This window comes from Somniosus microcephalus, chromosome 1 (genome assembly GCF_052327205.1).
Source record: "Somniosus microcephalus isolate GS21.2 chromosome 1, FLI_Smic_1.0, whole genome shotgun sequence".
NCBI classification, from domain to species: Eukaryota; Metazoa; Chordata; class Chondrichthyes; order Squaliformes; family Somniosidae; genus Somniosus; species Somniosus microcephalus.
This window is the reverse complement of record NC_140987.1, coordinates 416381324-416404883: the sequence shown is the minus strand read 5'-3', so window position 1 is coordinate 416404883 and position 23560 is coordinate 416381324. Positions and strand designations below refer to the sequence as shown.

Here is a 23560-nt window from a genome sequence, read left to right as displayed (position 1 = left end):
GCGTGGCCACGCAGCTTAGCGGAAACATTGGTGCAAAACAACCTCTCTGGTGCTGAAAATTAACTTTTACAAGTTTGGAGTCTCATTTTTTCAGATTTTAATTATTGTTGGAAATTTTTTTAAATTAAAAAATGTAAATAATTTTTGTTTAACTTTTTCTTTCTGTCTCTTTTATCTCCCTCTGTTAATTCCATCTTTGTTTCCATCTCTTTCGAGAGTAGCGGTGAACGGTTGTTTTTCGGACTGGAGGAAGGTATACAGCGGTGTTCCCCAGGGGTCGGTACTAGGACCATTGCTTTTCTTGATATGTATTAATGACTTAGACTTGGGTGTACAGGGCAAAATTTCAAAATTTGCAGATGGCATAAAACTTGGAATTAGAGTGAACAATGAGGAGGATAGGGATAAACTTCAAGAAGACATAGACAAGCTGGTGGAATTGGCAGACATGTAGCAGATGAAATTTAACGCAGAAAAGTGCAAAGTGATACATTTTGGTAGGAAGAACGAGGAGAGGCAATATAAGTCAAAGGGTACAATTCTAAAGGGAGTGCATGAACAGGGAGACCTGGGGGTATGTGTGCACAAATCGTTGAAGGTGGCAGGGCAGGTTGAGAAAGCGTTTAAAAAAGCATATGGGATCCTGGGCTTCATAAATAGAGGCATAGAGTACAAAAGCGAAGAAGTTATGATGAACCTTTATAAAACACTGGTTCGGCCTCAACTGAAGTATTGTGTCCAATTCTTGGCACCTCACTGGATGTGAAGGCCATGGAGAAGGTGCAGAAAAGATTTACGAGAATGATTCCAGGAATGAGGGACTTCAGTTTGCAGGGCTATGTGGAAAGGGCAGGGGAGTGGGACTAGCTGAGAGTCGGCACGGACTCGACGGGCCGAATGGCCTTCTTCCGTGCTGTAACCATTCTATGATTCTATGAAGTGCTCTTTCAGAGAGCCAGCATGAGCTCAATGGGCCAAATGGCCTCCTTCTGTGCTGTAACCATTCTATGATTCATTTTCTGTACATGATTTGGCATTGAATTAAATATTCTGGGGGAAAAATTCGGGAAAAATTTGGTTGCACTAATGGGGCGCAAAGCAACTAGCGCCCGAGCGTGGCACCGCCAACGCCTCCTGCAAAATTCAGCGGGAGGTTAGCGGCAGTGGTAACCATTAGCGTCCCGCAGCTCTGGGCTGCCGGTGATGATGTCATCGCCGCGTGCAGCACCCCAGCCGCGATCTTCGGTAGCGCCCCCTGACTTACCGCTGGACACTATGTCCGACGGGGTCAGGGGGGGCCTACCTGCAGCGCTAATTAAAGGCGAGGTGCTGGGCGGCCATTTTTGTTGCTGGCCACCTGCCAGCACCTGCCTCCGTTGCTGTCCCTGGCCTCCTGAGCGCCCCCCCACCGAGTGCTGGCTGCACTCTGTGAGCCCGGCACTTCTCTTGGGTGCCGGGCTCTTTTGCTGGCACTCCGATCCCTGGTGACCCAGCTGGGCCCCGGGTCATGCTGCGCAAGGCCACTCCTCTTTAAGAAGGGGAGGAAGGCCTGCAATACCGTGGCACAATGTGCTGCAGTGCATTGTGCTGAGGCATGTAGCGCCGGGATATTCCCTCGCAGCGCCCCAAGAGGGAGACAGGGCGCTACTGATGAATTTTGGCGCTAATTTTTTCCGAGCGCAAAGGGGGCGCGACTCAATTTCCCCCCCGCTGACTTACACTTCCTAGTTTAGCCTCTGCGTGCCTCAGTAAGGATTCTTCAATCTGATTGGTTAAGGAGACACACCTTTGCTCGCCCTGTTCACACAGGTCCCAAATCCCCTGTAGGGCTGTATTCGATTTCTAATAACAGCATCTTCCAGCGCAAAAGCCCATAGAAAGTCTGTGGGCAAGTGTAAGTGGCTGCCGCCGTTCCTTCACCATTGACCACAAAATCTGGGCCAATATGAATGAAAGAGTCCCTGGAATGGCCAATTAGATAAAGGCACTGCTCAGTGTGGTTCTGAGCCAGATAAACCAAAAGGCCTCAGGTCTGATCCAAGGCCTGTGTTGAGTTATTCCATTCAGCTGGTGCAATAAATTAAGGTGATGCAGTTGATGAAATTTTTGAGTGTTGGTTGATCACAAGCTGGGCAATAACCAACAGCAAAAAAAACAAGGCTGGGAATTTTAATGTTCTGATGCACTGGGAGCTTAGGGGCCGGGTAGCGTGCTGGAAACCCGGAAGTCTGGGTTTCCCCACATGCTGTGGAGTTTTAACTGTGGAGTAATTCTTTTGATACTCTAAAAATATAATAGGGCAATGTGTCCATGTTCTCAAAAAACACAAGTTATTCTGTAGTCTATTATCCCTTGCATGAAAAACTGCAATGCATTGCCTGCCATTGAAACTCAAACGCTGAATCCAAGTTTGGGAACTGAATCGCCTATCTACAAATGCATTCACATATTGAAAATGGAACATGACAAAAAAGGATAAGAATACAGAGTGATAGCTGGGAATGATGTGCCTGACTGTAGTAATTATTTCTTCAGCATGTCATTTTGAAGCATTGACCGGTCATAGCTGTATTTGAACAAATGAAATAACCTGAAAAATGACAATCTAAAGGAAAGTATGAATTCCATAGAAGAGTCACTTGGCACAAGCTTAGTCTACTTCAACCATGCTCCTATTTCGGGGAACATTGTCAAGGATTATTAAGAAATTCTAGCAGTTATGTCCTTAAGGAATGAGATATATATTCATTGGATACATTAGTTGCAGGCAGACACATTTTGTAGTCTCTGTGCTGTAGTCAACAGTTTACAACCACATTTCTTAGCGACAGATTCTGTTTCTGAAGCTTAATTTTATGCAATCAATAATGGGATATATCTTTCTGTGGTAAATAAGTTATAATATTTGTCATCGTGGAAAACAAAAGTTGTACCATACTTCAATTAGAATTCAGCACTTTCAGGAAACAAGGGCCGAGTGAATATTGTTGGAGAAATTAGCAAGGAGGGAAAAAAGCAAGATGGAGTCCACAATCACATTAAAAAGAAAAAAAAGACTTGCATTTATATAGCACCTTTCATGGCCTCGGGCCGCCCCAAAGCACTGTACAGCCAATGAAGTACTTATTTTATCGCAAATGTGATCAGTAGGAAAAAGTCAGAACAATGTCTTTCCTAATGAAGATTCTAATGTCACACATTAGAATCTTCATTAGGAAAGACTTCCAAAATCCACAACGATTAACTTTATGAGGCCCATGAAGATTAACTTTATGAGGTCCATGAAGATTAACTTTACAAAACTAACTTCTCCTCAACCATTGCAAGTTATACTGTCAAATATATTAAATCAATTGTAAAGCTTTCAGATACCAGGTAAATCTAATTACAATTCCTCGGAATATTCCCAGAAATAGTACAATCTGATCACTCTGCACACTTTGCTGCCTTCAGTTCCCATGAAATGGATTTAAATTGAAGTTTAACAGTATAACTGCACTTTTCTAAACTCTAATAACATTATAATAATTGAGTAACTAAAGCCATACAATTCCATTACATTAATTGAGAAAAGGCATAAGCACTGATAAATAGTGAATTCTTACTAAAAAAAAAGTGTTTGAATTTTATCTCATGGTATCCTATCCTCCCTTAATCTCTCCCTCCATGTAAACTCCCCAACCCATATTCATGGCTATCCCCTTGACCTTGCCATCTCACGTGGCCTCGCTACTCCCATCGTGTCAATCACAGATAAGGCCATCTCTGATCACTTCCCTGTGTCCCCCTTCCAACCCTACTTCCTCTCTCCCAATTCACTTACAACTGTACTTTCAAAATCCCAGCTGTCTAGCCTTTGGCCCTCCATTCACCATGACATTTCTGCAGCCATCGATCTGCTCAACCACACCCTCACCTCCACCTCTGATGCCCTAGTCCCCATTAAAACCATTACTCTCTCTCACCCTGGCCGTTCCCATGTTATGGCCCTCATCTCTGCTCCCTTAAGTCCAAGGGATGCAGACTTGAACGGATATGGTGGACAACTAAGTTAGCCATTCACCACCAGATCTGGCTGAACTACATAAAGCACTATCGGGTCCTGCTCTCATCTGTCAAAACTGCTCACTATTCCAGGATCAGCCTGGAATGCAAAGATAGCCCCTGGCTTCTTTTCTCTACTGCAAACCATCTTCTTAAATCTCTTTCCCCTGTCTTCTCTACGAACAAGTGCGAGGAGCTCATGGACTTCTTTGTCACTAAGATTGAGACCATCCGATCAGCTGCCTCTGCCACTTCCCTCCGTCCTCTAGCCCACTGGGCCACACTTCCTCTAAGGTTACCCCCTGCCCTAGCACTAAACTCACATATTTCTCTAATTTCCCTCCTATCTCCCCTCATGCCCTCTCCGAGCTCATCTTGTCCAGGAGACCCACCTTCTGCTCCCTTGACCCTATTCCCACTAAACTGCTGACCACCCAACTTCCCTTCCTGGCTCTCATACTTGCTGATATTGTTAATGGTTCTTGCTCCTCAGGTACTGTTCCCCTCTCCTTCAAATCAGCTGTCATCATCCCCTCCTCAAAAAAAACAGCTTTTGACCCCTCCGTCCTTGCAAACCACCGCCCCATCTCCAACCTCCCTTTCCTCTCCAAAGTCCTTGAAATTGTTATCACCTCCTGTGCCCATCTTTCTGGAAACTCCATATTTGAATCTCTCCAATCAGGTTTCCACCCCACTACAGTACCGAAACAGCTTGTGTGACATCCTTTGTGACTGTGACAAAGGTAAACTATCCCTCCTTGTCCTTCTCAATCTGTCTGCAAACTTTGTCATGGTTAGCTGACCTCAACCAGACAAGTAGCACTGAGGTGTTGCAATTGGTTTTCAAGGCTGTGGGCAAGGTAGGAACAAGATTCACCAAGGTCCCCATTTCTGATTTCAAAACATCGACCCCTAATGGAAAGTGCACATGGGTGGATGTCGGATGAGGACGGGATTGAGCTTGGCTATGAGGCTCTTTTCTAGTTGAAACGTTTTTCCAAGATCACTATCGGGGTTCACAATTGAACAATGGCCCCTTTGTCCAGGGTCTGGTCACACAAACACTGGGGAGCTTTCGGTGCTTGTGAAATTGTATTACAGCAAAGGTCAGTGCTTTGGGGAAAGATGGGGGAAAAAATAAGAGTAGGACGGAGGCGCTTTCCCTTCAATTTTAAATTCAAATTGTGAATTACTGTACCTCCATCATTATCTCTGTTATCGTCACACACCATTTCCATGATGACATTACATCCTGTTCCACTCCAGCCCGCTTGGCAAACACAGTGCCATCCGTTCTGGTCCAACGTACATCTTCCATTTCCATTACACAGGCCAGGACATCCCTCTGTCAGAAAGGTTTTATTAAAAAAAAACAGCCGATAAATCAATTAATATTGTACCAGTACTATATCGTTAAGATATACATATAATCATAGAAACATAGAAGATAGGAGCAGGAGTAGGCCATTCGGCTCCTCGAGCCTGCTCCGCCATTTAATGAGATCATGGCTGATCATCCAAATTCAGTACCCTGTCCCTGCCTTCTCCCCATATCACTTGATCCCTTTAGCCTTAAGAAATATATCCAACTCCTTCTTGAATATATTTAATGAATTGGCCTCAACATCTTCTGTGGTAGAGTTCCACAGGTTCACCACTCTCTGGGTGAAGAAATTCCTCCTCATCTCAGTCCTAAATGGCTTATCCCTTATCCTTAGACTGTGACCCCTGGCTCTGGACTCCCCCGCCATCGGGAACATCCTTCCTGCATCTAGTCTGTCTAGTCCTGTTAGAATTTTTTTAGTTTCAATGAGATCCCCTCTCATTCTTCTAAACTCCAGCGAGTATAAGCCTAATCGACCCAATCTCTCCTCATACGTCATTCCTGCCATCCCAGGTACCAGTCTGGTGAATCTTCGCTGCACTCTCTCCATGGCAAGAACATCCTTCCTCAGATAAGGTGACCAAAACTGCACACAATACTCAAGGTGTGGTCTCATCAAGGCCCTGTACAACTGCAGCAAGGCATCCTTGCTCCTGTATTCAAATCCTCTCGCTATGATGGCCAACATACCATTTGCCTTCTTAACCGCCTGCTGCACCTGCATGCTTACCTTCAGCGACTGGTGCACAAGGACACCCAGGTCTCGTTGCACTTCCCCTTTCCCCAATCTATTGTCGTTCAGATAATAATCTGTCCTCCTGTTTTAGCCACCGAAGTGGATAACCTCGCATTTATCCACATTATACTGCATCTGCCATGCATCTGCCCAATCACCCAACCTGTCCAAATCATATTGGAGTTTCTCTGCATCCTCCTCACAGCACACATCCCCACCCAACTTTGTGTCGTCTGCAAACTTGGAGATATTACATCTAGTTCCCTCTGTATGAAACATTGAATATTTTTAAGCAAAAGCTAAGAGCTTTTATTTTAACAGTGACACACTTGAGATAGACACAAGCTAATGCAACTACTACTATGTTTGGATGAAAAACAGCACATGGACCTAGCAAAAACCTTATTTTGAAATAAAAAACAGAAAATGCTGGAAACACTCAACAAGTCAGTCAGTGTCTGCGGAGAGAACAGGCAAGTTAACATTTCAGGTATAACTCTTCCTTGAGTGTCACTGGAACCATACAGAAGGCCAAAGGTGGAGATATCAGATTGACAATCAACAGGGTGCACAAGGTTGCACTTGTGCAAGTGTTTGGCAAAGTGGTCACCTAATCAATGTTTAGTCTCCCCAGTGTAGAGAATACTGGACCATGAGCAATAGATACAGTATACTATGTTGAAGGAAATATATATAAGTTGCTGTCTCAACTGACTGTTTGGGGCCCTGAAAAATAGTGTAGGAGGAGGGAAATAGACAGGGGTTGCATCTCATGTGCATGCCTTATCTTGCCTGTTTAATTTTATTCACTGATCCACTGAGAATCAACTACTAATTTAATAGCATACTATTTTTATTACACTGGTCTTCATTTTTATTTTTAATAAAATGATCTGAAATTTCTTGTATTATTGTCAATTCATCTTCACATTAAGTTTTGCCCCTCTACTCCATTGATCCCTGCCTCAGAGGGCTGGGCAGGAAACCTGTTCTCAGATCGCCATCAATGCCAGTCTGTGGCTGGTAGTTAAGAGATATAATAAAATGTTATACATTGTCTTTTCTTCCCATTTCCCCTCCCTTCTCTAGGAAAAATACCCTCCTTCACTTAAGATCAGGAACTCACCATCTTGCATTTTAGAATATGTCAACTCACTAAAATATTGTGCCACTAAATGCAAGTCAAGAGCAAAGAATTATAATGGTAATATATTTTTGTTTACTCAAATGATTAATCTTAATGTTGTTGTCTTTATTATTTTTAATGTTCTCTCAAATATTGATGATCATATTTTGGAGGCTTGCTCACTTGGCCAGAACATTCAATGTGTAATAAATTTAATTAATCTTATGTTAATCTAACATTGTTCATCTGTTCTTTGCTTTCATGGGACCAGAATTAAGTTAATAAAAGCTCAATGTGAGTCCATTCTGCAGACACAAGCAGTTGTCTGAGGCAAGGTATTTTTTTTCGCCTTCATTATGATCTCACCATTGGGGCAACAGAGAACGTGAAATACCTAAGACCTACTTCTAATTTATGTAAAAAAAGCATCAGATTCAGTTTTATAATAGGGAAAATGGGAATATATGTATGGGAATATTTCAGCAGGTTGCAGGAAAATCTTAGCATTTATTTTTACTTTGAATGCATATTACATTCAAAGGGGTAAAGTGTTCTGAAATGGCAGTTTGTGCTGAGATAATGTAGAGCACAATTTCGGGAGTATTCACCACATCCATGGTTGTCCCTCACTTTGGAGTAGGTTTTGACTTTGTGCGATAGTGTAAACTGGCTGATAGTGAATTGGCAGCCTGTTTTACATCTTGCTTGATTTTTATTTCCATTGAATTCAGAATACCCTCAACTAAACCAGCATCTTGTTTTCATTACACATTTTGCTATTTAAAAAAAAAATTAAATGCTGCAGTATGTTTTAAAGAAAACCCCATCTTCAAAAACGATTTTGGCTAGTTTTCTGTTCTAATGAATGTACTTATTGTTATATCACTGTAGATGAATGGAGAGATATTATGGACTTACTCTTACCTTTTACAACATTATCCAAATGTTGTGCTTAAAAAAAAAGGAAAGATCTTTGAGGCAAGAATAATCCAAATGGAAACATACTGAGAAAACAGTTTGATTTTGGAGACAACATAGTATTATTTGGATTTTTCTTACCAACGGTACAGTGCTCTCCCTCCCAGCCAGGACTGCACTGACATTTGCCATCCTTACACTTTCCGTGCTCAGTGCATCGTGGGTGACATGTGTGCTGGTCACAAGCTAGGCTACCCCACCCCTTCTCACAGTGGCACAACCCACCTAAACATACGCCATGCTTGCCACAGTCCACCTCACAAATTTCTGCAAGAGACAAGAGAATTGTTTGCTGTTATAACATCTTAATCATTTGACCAATTATACTGGGCACATTTGGACCACATGACAAAGGCCAAGTTGAGATTTTCTTTCGATCAACAGAGGGAATTTTAAAAGTGAGCCAAACTGGATTTTACTATTTTACGATTGGGGAAAACTGAATGTTTGGCTAAGCTGCTTGGTTTTGGTCCAAATTTGCTACAGAAACCCACACTATAACAGAAAGTAACATCCCTGTATAATCTGGAAACAGATGGCTGTACTGCTAGCCTCATTTGAAGAGACATATGCCGTGCATGGTGGCTGTATATTGGAAGCTGTTCACGTACTGTTTGTTGGCCTGGTTCTGCACTGGGTTTAAGCAGTTCCCTTGTTTCAGACTGAACCAAAAGGAATAAATGCAGGACTTCAGCCAGTCATAGTGCATGTGAATTGCTTTTTGTCGGGCTGATTTTTCAAAGCACTAAACAAACATGCTGGATTTTACCTTTCTGCTCCAACCAAGCTCAATACAAACTTCAGAAACAGGAGAGCTGAATCTTTAATCTCAGCAAAAATGGATCCGAGATCACTGTGTGAGCGTGATGTCTCATGAAATGAGCAGCTGATCTTTCACCTGATTCAGCAAGTCAGCTTACTTAAATTCCTCACATATGGTCCTGGCCCACATTTCTCATGAGTGCAGCCAATATAATCAATGAAGGGAGGTGGGGAATGAGGAGAGCAGCAGCTCTGGCTCATCTTTCTTCACTTCTTTTTTTTCCTGTTGTTATGTAAGTTCTAATGAACCTTTTATGTCCATACTTCTTAAAGTTTTTTTTAATCACCCCCCTAAGCACCATTACCAGCACCATTTCCCAGTGTGATTTCCCTGTATCAGAGGTACTTAGAAGAAGAAAAGGATCACTGAAAGGATGGCAGACAGGCCAGGCTCTACAAGAGGTGCTCTGTGCCCACCCATCAACACATGCACACCCGCAGCTATCAACTGAGGTGACCAGACAGCTTTAGCAAACAATTAGTGCATGCAGAGGTGCCAGCTTTAAAGGTTGGCTGTGATGGCAGACATGATGACACAGATATGCGTGAATGTCTGGATGATTCTTCAGATGTATGCCTTGCTTTATGCGGGACTGAATAAATGAAGGCATGCCAGAATGAGCATCAGCCAGGAAAGCTTTATGGGCTATATCCATCAAGCTTACAACAATCATATTTATAGGCTTGGTTGCGCCGACCTGTAGGAACTTCACATTTATCCTCACCTATATTTAATTATGGCACCACATTCTTATTTTTTAGCAGAATATATTTCTCTTGAATTCTATCAATCTCTCTTTTAAATATTGTTCACTTTGTTCTACCTCTTAGTCAATATTCTTCTCTAGTTTACGCCCCTTACACCTCATAGATGGCTTTTTTCTAATCTATTACTTTGGTCTTTGTACCAACTATAGGCTAGAAATTTGTCTCGGGCGGTGACACAAAATGGGCGGTATCGGATCGGCCGCCCGTTACACGTGGCGCCAGATATTCAGTTCCATCGGTGGAACCGCTCCTTTTGCGCCACTGTCTGCAATGAATTTCTAGGCCCAGATCGCTCTCTTGAGCATCATCCTAAATTTTATTATATTGTGATCACTACTCCCTATATGTTCTCCTATGCTTACTTCTCTTATCTGTTCTGGTTCATTTCCCATTACTAGGTCTGGCAATGCTTCATCCCTTGAGGTTTTTACATATTGGGTCATAAAGGAATCTTGGGCACACTGTAAATACTCAATTCCCTTTTCCCCATTCAGTCCATCTACTTAGCAGTTTATTTGGGGGTATTTGAAATCCCCCATGATTATGATACTGTTTTTTTTCCACTCATTTCATCGATTTTCATACATATTTTTCCCTCTGCTTGCTTTCTGTAGTATACCCCGAATACAGTGACCGATCCCTATCCTATCTGAATCCATAATTAGGAGGAGAGAGTTGAGTTCCACTGGAGCAGAGAAGGCTAAGAGGAGATTTAATAGAGGTTTTTCCAATTATGAAGGGTTTTGATAAGGTGAATAAAGAAAGACCATTTGATCTGGTTGGGGAATCAATGAGTGATGAGGGGTCATAAATTAAAAAAATATCACTTAGAGGAGAGTGACTAGCGGAAATGTCTTTACACAGAGGTTTGCTGGAACATGGAATCCTTTGCTACAGGGAATAGTTGAGGCAGAGACCAGTGTACTTTTTAAGGAAAAATTGGATAAATATTTGAAGCAGGGGAAGATACAAGGCTATGGGATGAGGTCAGTGGGATTAGTTTTGGATTGTTCTAGCAAAGAGCTGGCACAGACATGATGGGCCAAATGTAAAATGGGCCAGTGCTACGATCACAGGTGCCTTTGTTCACACACGCTCCTATTCAGCTGCATATTGTTAATACATTGAAATAAATTCTAGCCTTGCCAGAAATAAAAATTCCGACAGTTCAATCTCCGATTTGGAAAAAAAAAGCAAATTAACTCTTAACCCTGAAAGGATGAGGGGACACAACCTTTTAACTTGCAACTCCCATCAATGCACAGATTGTATGCTGGGGAATTCTGCAAACTTGAGAGAGCCTGCAACTTTAATCGAAAAAGCTTTAATGAAGGCATTAAAAGACAATTCAATGGGTCAGCTTCCAGAAGCTATTTAAGAACTGCTGCACCCGTGGAGGTTTCCTCGCTTCTATTTCAAATGGAGACAAGAGCGAGCGCAAGCCTGGCACAAATGCTGCTGAATTGTGCTTGGCATGAATTTAAATGTTTTTCTATTAAATCTGGGTTCTTAATAAGGCTCATCCAGGAAATGAACACAAGCACTTCTGTTCACCAAAACTAGAGGAGCCTGGAATTGCAGGCCAGAAAGAAATTGGCACAGGGTCTCCTCTTCAATTCAGAGTTCCCTCTGCGCCAGTTGCACACCTGCTTTCCCAGTTCACGGGATTGTAGAATTGACCTTTACATTTTAAAGACTGGACATGTAATAAGTTATGATCGATTCCATTTCAGAGTGTATCTATTAAGTGCACAGTGAAAAATACATTAAAATGTCACTGCTAATTTCTATGTTAGTCTGTTCTTTTCAGTGTATTACAAGGACCGTTTCCTTGTGAGGTCACATCTAAGTAAGTCCTAAATGCTCATTTCCATCGCAATGATTGATCTTTCGACCAGACTCTAAGAATTGAGTATATTCTAATCGCTTTAAAAGGTGAGTTTTAGCTCTCTCAATGGCCTAATGGGGAAAGGCACTGTTTTAGTACTAAGCCATAAAAATCAGAAGGTTAAGGATTCATTCCCTTGCTTGTGCTGAGTTGGCTGTCCTATAAGGGGTATCAGTAGCAGTCTTACAATTGGCCTTGCCTAGAAAGGGAATAAAAAAATCAACCGAGGTTCTTCCTTCTGATCGCTATCTAGCAATCTCTGACGGAAAGTACGTGTGTGGGGATATTGAGCAGGCACGGGATTGGGCTCAAATATGATGACCCCACAATTGAATAACCTGCCAATATTAAACAGTCCGGACTCAAACGTGAAGAATAGCCACATGGATGATGAACTAGAGGAATGCCAGTAACTGTCGAAGTGTACGCCAGCATAAGTCTGTGCCCTCAACTGAGAAGGGAAGAAAATCAGTGGCAATATGGTTCATCTCAACATCAGTATTTATTTTATCGGAAAAAAACCAATCATAATCTTTCAGAAGTGCCTAATATTTTTCTTCTATCCATTTCTGTTGATCTTTTGAGTATTTTTGTTTAAATCGTGCTAATAGTGCTGCTGGCTGAATTGATTTGCAGATTCAATGAACCCAGTAGTGTGAGGGAGCCGAATTATGATCAGTACAGATAGAGCCATTAACTGAGGGTGTTTCAGCAATTTTGTTAGTTCAAGTGCGTGTTCATTCATCTTCCTCATACCAGTGGACTCAGCAACTCCTCCAAGTAATTTCCCCGGCGATGTTTGCATGTTCACTGAAGGCAAACATTCAAAATAAAACAGAAATTGACAGAAAAAGGACTTAAAGTTAATCAATAATATTCAGGGCTGTTTTAAACTGATGGTGGGGCTGATAATATGGTCCCAATACCATGAAACAAGAGGCTGACCTCCCCTGATAATGCAAGGCTGGTTAATTTAAATATTTTGGCCTAGAAATTCGGTGGGCTGCGCCACCAGTTAGCGCCTAAAGAGGGCACTCAGTGGCTTTAGCGCCACTGGCCGCGCCTCCCGCGATATTTAGCTGGGGCGCTAATGGCGGCGTTAACCTGTTGCGCTGCGCCGCCTCCGATGACGTCATCGGTGTGCGCAGTGCCCCGCTACCGCCCCGATCTCGATATTTGGCAGCGACCGCCTCTAGCGCCGTTCGCAAATGGCGCCCGGTTCACGGGGCCTTCCTGTGGCGGCAGTGGCGCAAATTAAGGTGGAGGTGCGGGGCGGCCGTTTTTTCCGGCGGCCGCCTGCCAGCACCTCCGTCCCCCTGATCGCCCCCCGTGGCATTGCCGGCTGTTTTCCGAGAGCCCGGCACTTCTCCTCGGTGCCGGGCTCTTTTGCTGGCACTCGCGATCTCTGATCGCGCTGGTGCAGGCCCCTCCCCCTTAAGAATGGGAGGAAGGCCTGCAGTGCCGCAGCGTGCCGTGTCCCTCTTGGGGCGCTCAAGCTGAATTTCCAGCAGTCGCTACTGCTCCAAACGCTGCGCTAAATCCGGCGCCCAGGCGAGCTTGGCGCCCCGTTTGCAGCTCCACCCATTTTCTCCCCCTTTGACTTTGTTTGCACCACTTAGTGCATGACATACTGGATGCATCTAGTCCTCAATTTACTCCTGTTACATAGTATTTACAGCACAGAAACAGGCCATTCGGCCCAACAGGTCCATGCCAGTGTTTATGCTCCACACGAGCCTCCTCCCACCCTTCTTCATCTAACCTCATCAACATATTCTTCTATTCCTTTCTCCATCGTGTGTTTATCTAGCTTCCCCTTAAATGCAACTATGCTAGTCGCCAAATCTATTCCTTGTAGTGGTGAGTGCCACATTTTAACCACTGTCTTGGTAAAGATGTTTCACCTGAATTCCCTATTGGATTTATTAGTAACTATCTTATATTTATTGCCCCTTGTTCTGGTCTCCCCCGCAAATGAAAACATCTTCTCTTCGTCTACTCTATCAAACCCTTTCATAATCTTAAAGAGCTCTATCAGGTCACTGCCCTGGTCTTCTCATTTCTAGAGAAAAGACACCAGCCTGTTCTAGATGGGGTAGAGGAGCAGAGTGATCTGGGGGTACAGATACACAAATCACTGAAAGTAGTGACGCAGGTTAATAAGGCCTGAGGTGTAACACCTCAGTTCTGGTATCATTCTAGTAAATATTTTTTTACACCTTCTCCAGTGCCTCTATATCCTTTTTATAATATAGATACCAGAACTGTTCAAAGTGCTCCGACTGTGGTCTAACCAAGGTTCGATACAAGTTTAACATGACTTCTCTGCTTTTCAATTCTATCCCTTTAGAAATGAACCCCAGGGCTTTGTTTGCTTTGTTTTATGGCCTTATTGAACTGTGTCACTACTTTCAGTGATTTGTGTACCTGTACCCCCAGGTGCCTCTGCTCCTTTGCACAATTTAGACACTTATTTGCCAGGCAGTATTCTTCCTACCAAAATGTAACACAACCATCATCTTTGGCCCCAGCCATAATTCTGCACTCTTGCCACAAATTTCAAACCCCTCCCTGTCCACTGTCTCAGGCTGAATCATATTGTTCACAACTTCCACATTCCATTTGATCCTGAGTTGAGCTTCCACAAATACCATCCATTTTGGCCTGCATAACATCACACATCTCGGCCCCTACCTCAGCCCATCTGTTGCCGAAACCTTTTTCCATGCCGTTGTCACTTCCAGACTCAAATTCCCGCCCTAAACCTCTTTGCCTCTCCACCTCTCACTCCGCCGTTAAGGCCATCTTTTAAACCCACTTCTTTGACCAAACTTTTAATAGCCATCTAATAGCTCCTTCTTTGGCTTGGTGCCGATGTATGTCTAACTACACTTCTGTGAAGCTCCTTGGGGCATTTTTTCTATGTTAACGGCGCTATATAACTCCAAATTGCTGATGTTGTAGGTGAGCCAACTTGAAGACTTCTTCAGCTGCTGATCCCAGGGATTTGGACCTCACAGGGTTTGTATACAAAAGTACTTTAGTAGCATTTCATGGCATCCTTTGAGAGTACCAAGCAGCCTATACAGTTTGGAGGCATCAATGGAAGAGTCCACCAGCCTCATTTGTGCGATCGTGCATGACTGCGTGACCAAGATGAAAACTGTGGTGTATGTAACCTGTTCCACCTTAAGAGAACTACCTTAAGAGATGTACTACTTTCTCTTGGCTGCTGTATACTGTAATACCGGTGGTGACCACACCGGTATATAAACGTTGTGTAGGGATTTGCTGGGCAGTTCAGCCCTGACCTCCGAATAGTAAAGACCTGTTAAAAGTTATTCTTGTGGTCTGTGTCCAGTGATTTATAATAAGCATAACTGGGACACACAGACTTAACAGTGGCGACGAGTCCGATCTTACCCTGCGGCAGTTTTACATCCAAGGCAGCTTCATCCTCAGAACGGGCGTCGAGAAGAGGCATCCGCCCTCATCATCCTGCTGAGCACCATCGCACGGGAGGCATCGCGAACCCGGGTTAAAAAGAAAAATTCTGACCACGAAGCCCTCCATCAGCGACAGGCAGTGATCATCCCTTCTACCACGGTGGTGGGTAAGCCGATCAGCGACACGAGCAGAAAGTCGGCCGCGTTGACTGTGGAGTGGGGGAGGGAAAACGGAGGAAAAAGGGCGGAGAACTCGACCACGGCCGGTGAAAAGGGCCGGGCTGCAATCGAGGCCGAGAGGCGCAGCGACTGGGGCAGCTTAAGGCACGAGAGCCGCGGAGAACTCAAACGCAGCCGGTGTAAAGGACCGGGCTGCATGCGGGGCTGAGAGGCACAACAGCAGGGGAAGCGTGAATGCCCACGGGAACCGCGGGGGAGTAAAAGCAGCGTCGGGGAATTGAGAACCGCTGGGGAGGCAAGAACGGCAGCAGCACGGCAATCGCCATTGCAGCCAGCGGGGGAAGAAGACAAACGCGGGAATCCGCCATTGTAGTCGGCGGGGGAAGAAGACGAGCGCGGGAAAGACCGCCAAGCGTGGGAAGCCGCCATTTTAGTAGGCGGGGGAAGAAGACAAGCGCGGGAGGCCGCCATTTTGAGAAAAAGAAAAATTAAAAAACTTGCAAGGATGCCTAAACATGGGAACATTAATACCTTTGATAGCGATATCGAAGATTGGACCACGTATGTAGAACGCATGGAAGTTTATTGTAAAGCAAATAAGGTACCAGATGATGAGAAAGCACTAACCTTATTAAGCTCAATGGGTGCGAAGACATACGGGCTATTGAAACACCTTCTATCACCAGATAAACCGACGGATCAGACTTTCGCGAATATTGTTACTGTCCTGAAAAATCATTTAAACCCCACGCCGCTGATGATAGTGGAACGATTTAAATTTTACAGAAGAACGCAGCTGAAAGATGAAAGCAACGCTGAATTTTTAATTGAACTGCGTAAGCTATCAAAGTACTGTCAGTTTGGAACAGGACTAGCAGATGCGCTGAGAGATAAATTTGTGTGTGGATTGTTAAAAGAAGGAACACAAAAGCGACTGCTTGAAGAGAATGATCTTACGCTTGATAAAGCTGTCACTATTGCAGCATCGCACGAAGCCGCAGCGAGAGGCACTGCGGAAATGCAGCTACGGTCACCGGAACTCAGCACCAATCAAATGGTCTTGGGTACAGTAAAATGTTATCGTTGTGGAAAGACAACGCACGATCAGAACCAGTGCTGGTTCAAAAATCAGGAATGCAGAAAATGTGGCAGGCTTGGTCACATAGCTAAAGTATGCCGGTCAGGAAAGAAGACCAGCAACAAAAAGTCACCGCAGGAAAAGTACAGAAAGGTACACAAGGTGACAGAGAACAGTTCGAACGAACAGAAGTCAAATTCAGACTCCAGCAGTAATGAACTGGGTAGTCTAAGAGTACACAATGTTGGTAATGAAGCAGACCTCCAAACAATCTGGGTCACACTTCAGATAGCAGGAGTCCAAGTGAAGATGGAATTGGACACTGGATCGGCATTGACGGTCATGAATAAGCAAGATTACAAAAGGTTATTCCCACATATTCCCCTACGGGATACGGAGATTGCATTGAAAACATACACGGGGCAAAGAGTATACCCCATCGGGAAGATAGAGGTAAAGGTGGTCCACAAGGGCAAAGAAAGCCGAGGAATGGACTTGTATGTGCTACCTGAGGGAGGTCCACCACTACTGGGACGGGAGTGGATTAGGAAAATAAATATGGACTGGCATTCCTTAAAAGCACTAACGGTAGATTCCGGTACAAAAGATGTCAAACCTAAACGATTGTCCAGAATATTTGACGATGCTAAAGAGGTGTTCCAACAGGGACTGGGAACACTGAGAGGAATTACGGCAAACATCAAGGTTGAAGAACATGCAAACACGAAATTTTTCAAAGCCAGACCGGTACCTTATGCGATACGACCTGCTGTGGAAGCTGAGCTGGAAGGGCTAGAACGTTCAGGAGTACTGTCTAAGGTAGACTGGAGTGAGTGGGCCACGCCCATTGTCCCCGTCATGAAGCGTTCATCGAGCAACAAGCCGGGGGAACCGGGGAAGGTTCGCATCTGTGGAGATTTCAAGATCACTGTTAATCCGGTGCTTCACACGGTGCAGTATCCGCTTCCGCGGATTGAGGATATCTTCGCTTCGTTGTCTGGCGGGAAACACTTCACCAAGATAGACCTGGCGCAGGCGTACTTACAGATGGAAGTTGAGGAAGAGTCACGCCAGTATCTCATGATCAACACGCATAGAGGCTTTTACCGGTATAATAGACTGGTTTTTGGAGTGGCATCGGCTCCAGCAATTTGGCAGAGGGCCATGGAGCAGGTATTACAGGGAATTCCAGGCACACAATGTTACCTGGACGATATTCTGATTACAGGAGATGATGACGAGGAACACCTTACAAATTTGGAACTGGTGCTCACCAGATTGAAAGAATATGGACTTCGAGTTAATCGCCAGAAATGTGAGTTCTTTCAGAAGCGGATCTCGTACTGTGGTCATGTCATTGACCAGGAGGGGCTTCATAAGTCTCCTGACAAGATCGAAGCTGTTGTGAAGGCTCCCGCTTCGGATAATGTATCCCAGTTGAGGTCGTTCCTAGGGTTGATTAACTATTACCATAAGTTTCTGCCAAATTTATCCACGGTGCTGCACCCGCTGAATGCTCTTTTGCAGAAGGGAGTACCATGGAAGTGGAGCGAGGACTGTAAGAGGGCCTTTGGCAAAAGCAAGGCATTGATCACCTCAGAGGAAGTGTTGGCTCACTTCAACCCAACACTGCCTATTCGTTTGGCTTGTGATGCTTCTCCATATGGTATTGGGGCAGTACTCTCACACAAGTTGCCAAATGGCCTGGAGAGGCCAGTCGCGTTCGCATCCAGATCATTGACCTCCGCTGAGCGCAACTATGCTCAGATAGATAGGGAGGCTCTCAGCCTTGTGTGGGGAGTAAAGAAGTTTAATCATTACCTGCAGGGCCAAAAGTTTACGCTTCTGACAGACCACCAGCCGTTGGTATCCATTTTTAACCCTAAGAAGGGTGTTTCGGTGATGACAGCACAGAGACTCCAGAGATGGTCCCTTTTCCTAGGGGCACATCAATATCAGATCGAATTCAAAGGTACAAAGCAGCATGGTAATGCTGATGGGCTGTCGTGCCTGCCACTACCTACAGAGGAGGAGGCACCGACGGTTGACCCTGTTGAGTTATTTCACTCGACCATCATCGAATGTTTACCAGTCACCAATGCAAGTATTGAAAGAGAAACCAGGAACGACCCGACACTGTCCCGGGTCTACGAAGTGACAGTGAAGGGATGGCCAGCACATGGTGATGCACTGTTACCGGCATTCTCAGCAAGACGCGAACAGCTGTCCGTCTGTCAAGGAACATTGATGTATGGAACAAGGGTGATTATTCCTCCTAAGTTAAGAGAGAGAGTTCTAAAGGAACTGCATGAAGGTCATCTGGGGGGAGTCAAGATGAAAAGCCTTGCTAGGGCTCATGTGTGGTGGCCGGGTATCGACCAACAGATAGAGGATCTGACGAAAAGCTGCTCAGGATGCCAAAAAGTGCAAAATGCACCGCTGCATCCATGGGAATGGCCTTCAACCCCATGGCAACGTGTACATATTGACTTTGCTGGTCCATTCATGGACTCCATGTTTTTAATTGCGGTGGACGCACATTCTAAACGGCCAGAAGTGATTAAGATGACTACCACTACCTCGGAAAAGATGATCGCGGTGCTAAGAACGATATTTGCAAGAAATGGATTGCCAGAACAAATATGTTAAGACAACGGACCGCAGTTCGTGTCAGAAGAATTCCAGAAATTCATGAAGAAGAATGGGGTGAAACATTATACCTCTGCCCCATATCATCCGGCTACAAACGGGTTGGCCGAGAGATTTGTACAAACGTTCAAAAAAGCAATAAAGGCCATGAGCGAAGATCAGATTCCACTACAACGCAAGGTGGACAAATTCCTACTGGCATATCGAAACGCCACTCATGCAGTGACAAACCAAAGTCCTGCCATGATGTTCTATAACAGGAGGTTGCGGTCCAGGTTGGACTTGTTAAAACCAAATGTGCGGAGGGAAGTTGAAAACAAACAGTTCCAGCATATAAATAACAAGACCACTCGGAGTTTCGAAATAGGACAACCAGTGTTAGCCCGGGACTATAAAAACGAGAAATGGCAATCTGGAACAATTCGGGCCAAACAAGGACCCCTGATGTACACGGTAGATATTGGTGAAAATGTAATACGGCGTCATGCTGACCAACTGGTAGAATCGAGAACAAGGGTCGAACCCAGGGTTACGGCAGAGACAACCGTGGAAGAAGTTAGTGAACCTGAAGCATCTACCTCAGAAGTGAATGTACCTGAGGATGATGTCCAATCCATAAGAGATCAACTAGATGAGTCACCCCAGCAACGAGAATCAGAGACCCCTGAAAGGCGTTATCCAACTCGAATCAGGAGGCCTCCTCAGAGACTGAATCTTTGAACTGTTTTGCATGAAGTTGTATATATATATATCTATATGTTATTATGTTATGTTAAATGGGGATATAACTGTTAAGCTAAAAAGGGAGGATTGTGGTGTATGTAACCTGTTCCACCTTAAGAGAACTACCTTAAGAGATGTACTACTTTCTCTTGGCTGTTGTATACTGTAATACCGGTGGTGACCACACCGGTATATAAACGTTGTGTAGGGATTTGCTGGGCAGTTCAGCCCTGACCTCCGAATAGTAAAGACCTGTTAAAAGTTATTCTTGTGGTCTGTGTCCAGTGATTTATAATAAGCATAACTGAGACACACAGACTTAACAAAAACCACCATGAATAATGAATGGCCCACTGCAGTGGAGCCCTCATTGGCGAAGGTCATAACAAGGCATAGCTACCATAATTAATGCTATGACTTGGCACTATACAAATGTTGGGCTCCCAATAAAAACAGCCTGCTTTGAATGGATTCACAATATTGGGGAAGCAGCTTGAGACAACCATCATACCAGGCTTCAACAAGCACATTGATATTCAGTGGTCTGTTCTTACACAGATCTGTATCCTTGGTGAGGGAGTGCCCAGAATCAGAGGAATGGCAGGAGCTATCACACGTAATGGAGGTATCTTTCAGGGTGAGGCTACATCCAAACCTCCCAGTCATCCCACTCAAACGTTTACAGATATGCACCCAGGCAGCCACAATATCACTCACTGTCAAGTCAGCAGTTGCAGGGTCCCCCTCAGTTCCAGCAGAACAAGATACTGGGCCACCTCTACCTCTGGAGGCACTCACTGACACCCATCAACTATTCCTCCTTCCTCTGGGGGACCACTTAGAACATGGTGAGGAATTAGAAGAGACACACCATTCGCCTCCATGACAGTGAGCACTGGGGCAAAAGACACTGAATACATCTGTGTCATATATTGCAAGAGTTAATTAAAGTTTACTTGACCGATAGGAGTGGGCCTTTGGCGTAGCGGTAGCATCCCCGCCGCTGGGCCAGAAGGCGTAGGGTTTCGAACCCCGCTCCAGACAGTCCTGGCAAGTGGAGTCAGAGCTCCGGCTCTAAATTCTGGGTTGACATCCAGCGGGATACTTGCGTCCGTGGGTATGGGTGGCCCCCCCCTCGTATGGGTTGTGGGAGCCCGTAAAACCCTCCCACCATAAGACTAACCACCCTAATGGCTAGTACGAAGATGGTTACAGTAATGGAAGGAGCATTAATCGCGGCCAGAAATCCTTCCACCACTTCATACAGTTCCCCAAAGGGAACAGTATGAAGACACGTACGACGACGACTTGACCGATGCTGGAAATTGTTCTGGTATGAACCAAATTGAAGTTATTGGGGAGAAATTATTTTCATTCGTGGGTCTTGATGTACATCTAGGGCCCACTGGACGTGCTGCTTTATTTCTGCATCTGTGGAGATGATTGTTTTGTATTGGAGGTGTAGTTAATTAAAGGTCTGGCCAATTAGACTTCTCTGTTGACCCTTGCAGATAGAAACATAGAAGATAGGAGCAGGAGTAGGCCATTCGGCCCTTCGAGCCTGCTCCGCCATTCAATGAGATCATGGCTGATCATCCAAATTCAGTACCCTGTCCCTGCCTTCTCCCCATATCCCTTGATCCCTTTAGCCTTAAGAAATATATCCAACTCTTTCTTGAATATACTTAATGAACTGGCCTCCACCGCCCTCTGTGGCAGAGAATTCCACAGGTTCACCACTCTCTGGGTGAAGAAATTCCTCCTCATTTCAGTCCTAAATGGCTTACCCCTTATCCTTAAACTATGACCCCTGGTTCTGGACTCCCCGGCCATCAGAAACATCCTTCCTGCATCTAGTCTGTCCAGGCCTGACAGAATTTTATAGGTTTCGATGAGATCCCCTCTCAATCTTCTAAACTCCAGTGAGTATAAGCCCAATTGACACAATCTCTCCTCATACGTCATTCCTGCCATCCCAGGTATCAGCCTGGTGAATCTTCGCTGCACTCCTTCCATGGCAAGAACGTCCTTCCTCAGGTAAGGCGACCAAAACTGCACACAGTACTCAAGGTGTGGTCTCACCAAGGCCCTGTACAACTGCAGCAAGACATCCTTGTTCTTGTACTCGAACCCTCTTGCTACGAAGGCCAACACACCATTTGCCTTCTTAACCGCCTGCTGCACCTGCATGCTTACCTTCAGCGACTGGTGCACAAGAACACCCAGGTCTCTTTGCACTTCCCCTTCTCCCAATCTATTGCCATTCAAATAATAATCTGCCTTCCTGTTTTTGCCACCAAAGTGGATAACCTCACATTTATCCACATTATAGTGCATTTGCCATGTTTCTGCCCAATCACCCAAACTGTCCAAATCGTACTGGAGTTTCACGACATCCTCCTCACTGCATACCCTCCCACCCAGCTTTGTGTTGTCTGCAAATTTGGAGATATTACATCCAATTCCCTCGTCCAGTAGAGTTGCTCATTGTGCAGCTAATTTCTCTGTCTCATGGAGGGCCTCATCTTCTTTTACTTGTTGCTGCCTTTCTTCTTCTGTCTGTTCCATAGTTAGGCCCCTTTGCATGGCAAAATTGTGCATGACACAGCAGGCAACAGTGGCTGGGCAACTCCTCATAGCTGTGTCCACTCCACCGCCATTACTTCACTGGATGCTGGGGCCCTGTTTTCACATAAACAGCTTGAAGATTCTGGCAACGACTCTGGTGGAAGCATGGCCACATTGTACCTCTCCTCAGACCTTCTCCTTTGGCAATGCAGTTGTGTCAGGAGCCTAACAGCCATCCCTGCAGTCTTATTGGCCCTTCAAATGACACTGTCACTGTTGATTATTGCAGGATGATAGATTCACAGGAGTTGCCAGGGTAGTGAGCACGGACGTCCATAATTCTGATCCTAAGATCGCAGATCACCCGCACATTCATGGAGTGTTAGCCTTTTCTATTCATGAATGGAGTTGGTGGTATGGGCACATATGGCCATGTTAGTCCAGTCAGTTATGCCCTGCGCTTATGAGAATCCTGCTATATGGTAGAAGTGGAAGTCTCTTTCTTCTAACTGCTTTCCAGAGGAAAATTGATGAAATCATTGATACTGCCAAACAGTACACAAGTGACCTATTTGAAGTAAGTGCATACTGCAGCTTGGAAGATGTGATAAGAGATCTCCCACACTTGGCTGAAAGGAGCCTGCCTCACAAAAAATCAATGTGGCTGTAATCATCAGAGCCATTGACAAAGCTGTGCCTGTGCTGGAGCTGGTTTACAAGTATGGCTGCAGGCGTGTGCATAGTTCTGTTATTGAATCCTTTGGGAATCTTAGTCTGTGCCGACCGAGGTATGAAAACCATAATGGCAGCGCAAAGATATGTTCTATTAGTGTGTCTAAGAAGCAAACACATCCGTTTGTCATGCCCGTCCTGATTATTTGTAGGTTCTGGAGGAGAACAGAGATGTATGCCCATAACTGCACCTAAATGTGTTCACCAACAGAATTTGGCTGCACAGTCACATGTAAGAGATGCTGTACAGCATTCAGGACCTGTCCGAAAGGCTCGAAGAAGTTCCCCAAACTTCCTTTGACCAGCAAAACTAAAATACCACAGAAACAGTGAGTTCCTAAAAGATAAAGGCCTAGAAATTCAGTTGGCGCCGCGCCAGGGCTTTAGCGCCGGAAAGTTAGCGCAGGCGCTAAGTCCCCCTGCGCGCGCCAAAAATTC

The 23560-nt window shown here is 44.8% G+C and overlaps 1 protein-coding gene across 5 annotated transcripts in view; it reads right to left on the bottom strand.

The window, feature by feature from the left end:
* tenm1 (teneurin transmembrane protein 1) overlaps window positions 1–23560 on the bottom strand; it is a 1268320-nt gene that overhangs the window by 219405 nt on the left and 1025355 nt on the right. For 3 of the 5 annotated variants that reach the window (XM_085999260.1, XM_085999278.1, XM_085999249.1), the window contains 3 exons: window positions 8350–8535; window positions 8215–8241; window positions 5243–5389 (listed from right to left, as the gene is read on the bottom strand). In XM_085999260.1, coding sequence (XP_085855386.1) covers window positions 5243–5389; window positions 8215–8241; window positions 8350–8535 — 360 coding nt within the window. The remainder of the gene's footprint in view (window positions 1–5242; window positions 5390–8214; window positions 8242–8349; window positions 8536–23560) is intronic. The other 2 variants (XM_085999268.1, XM_085999286.1) reach the window with 2 other exon arrangements.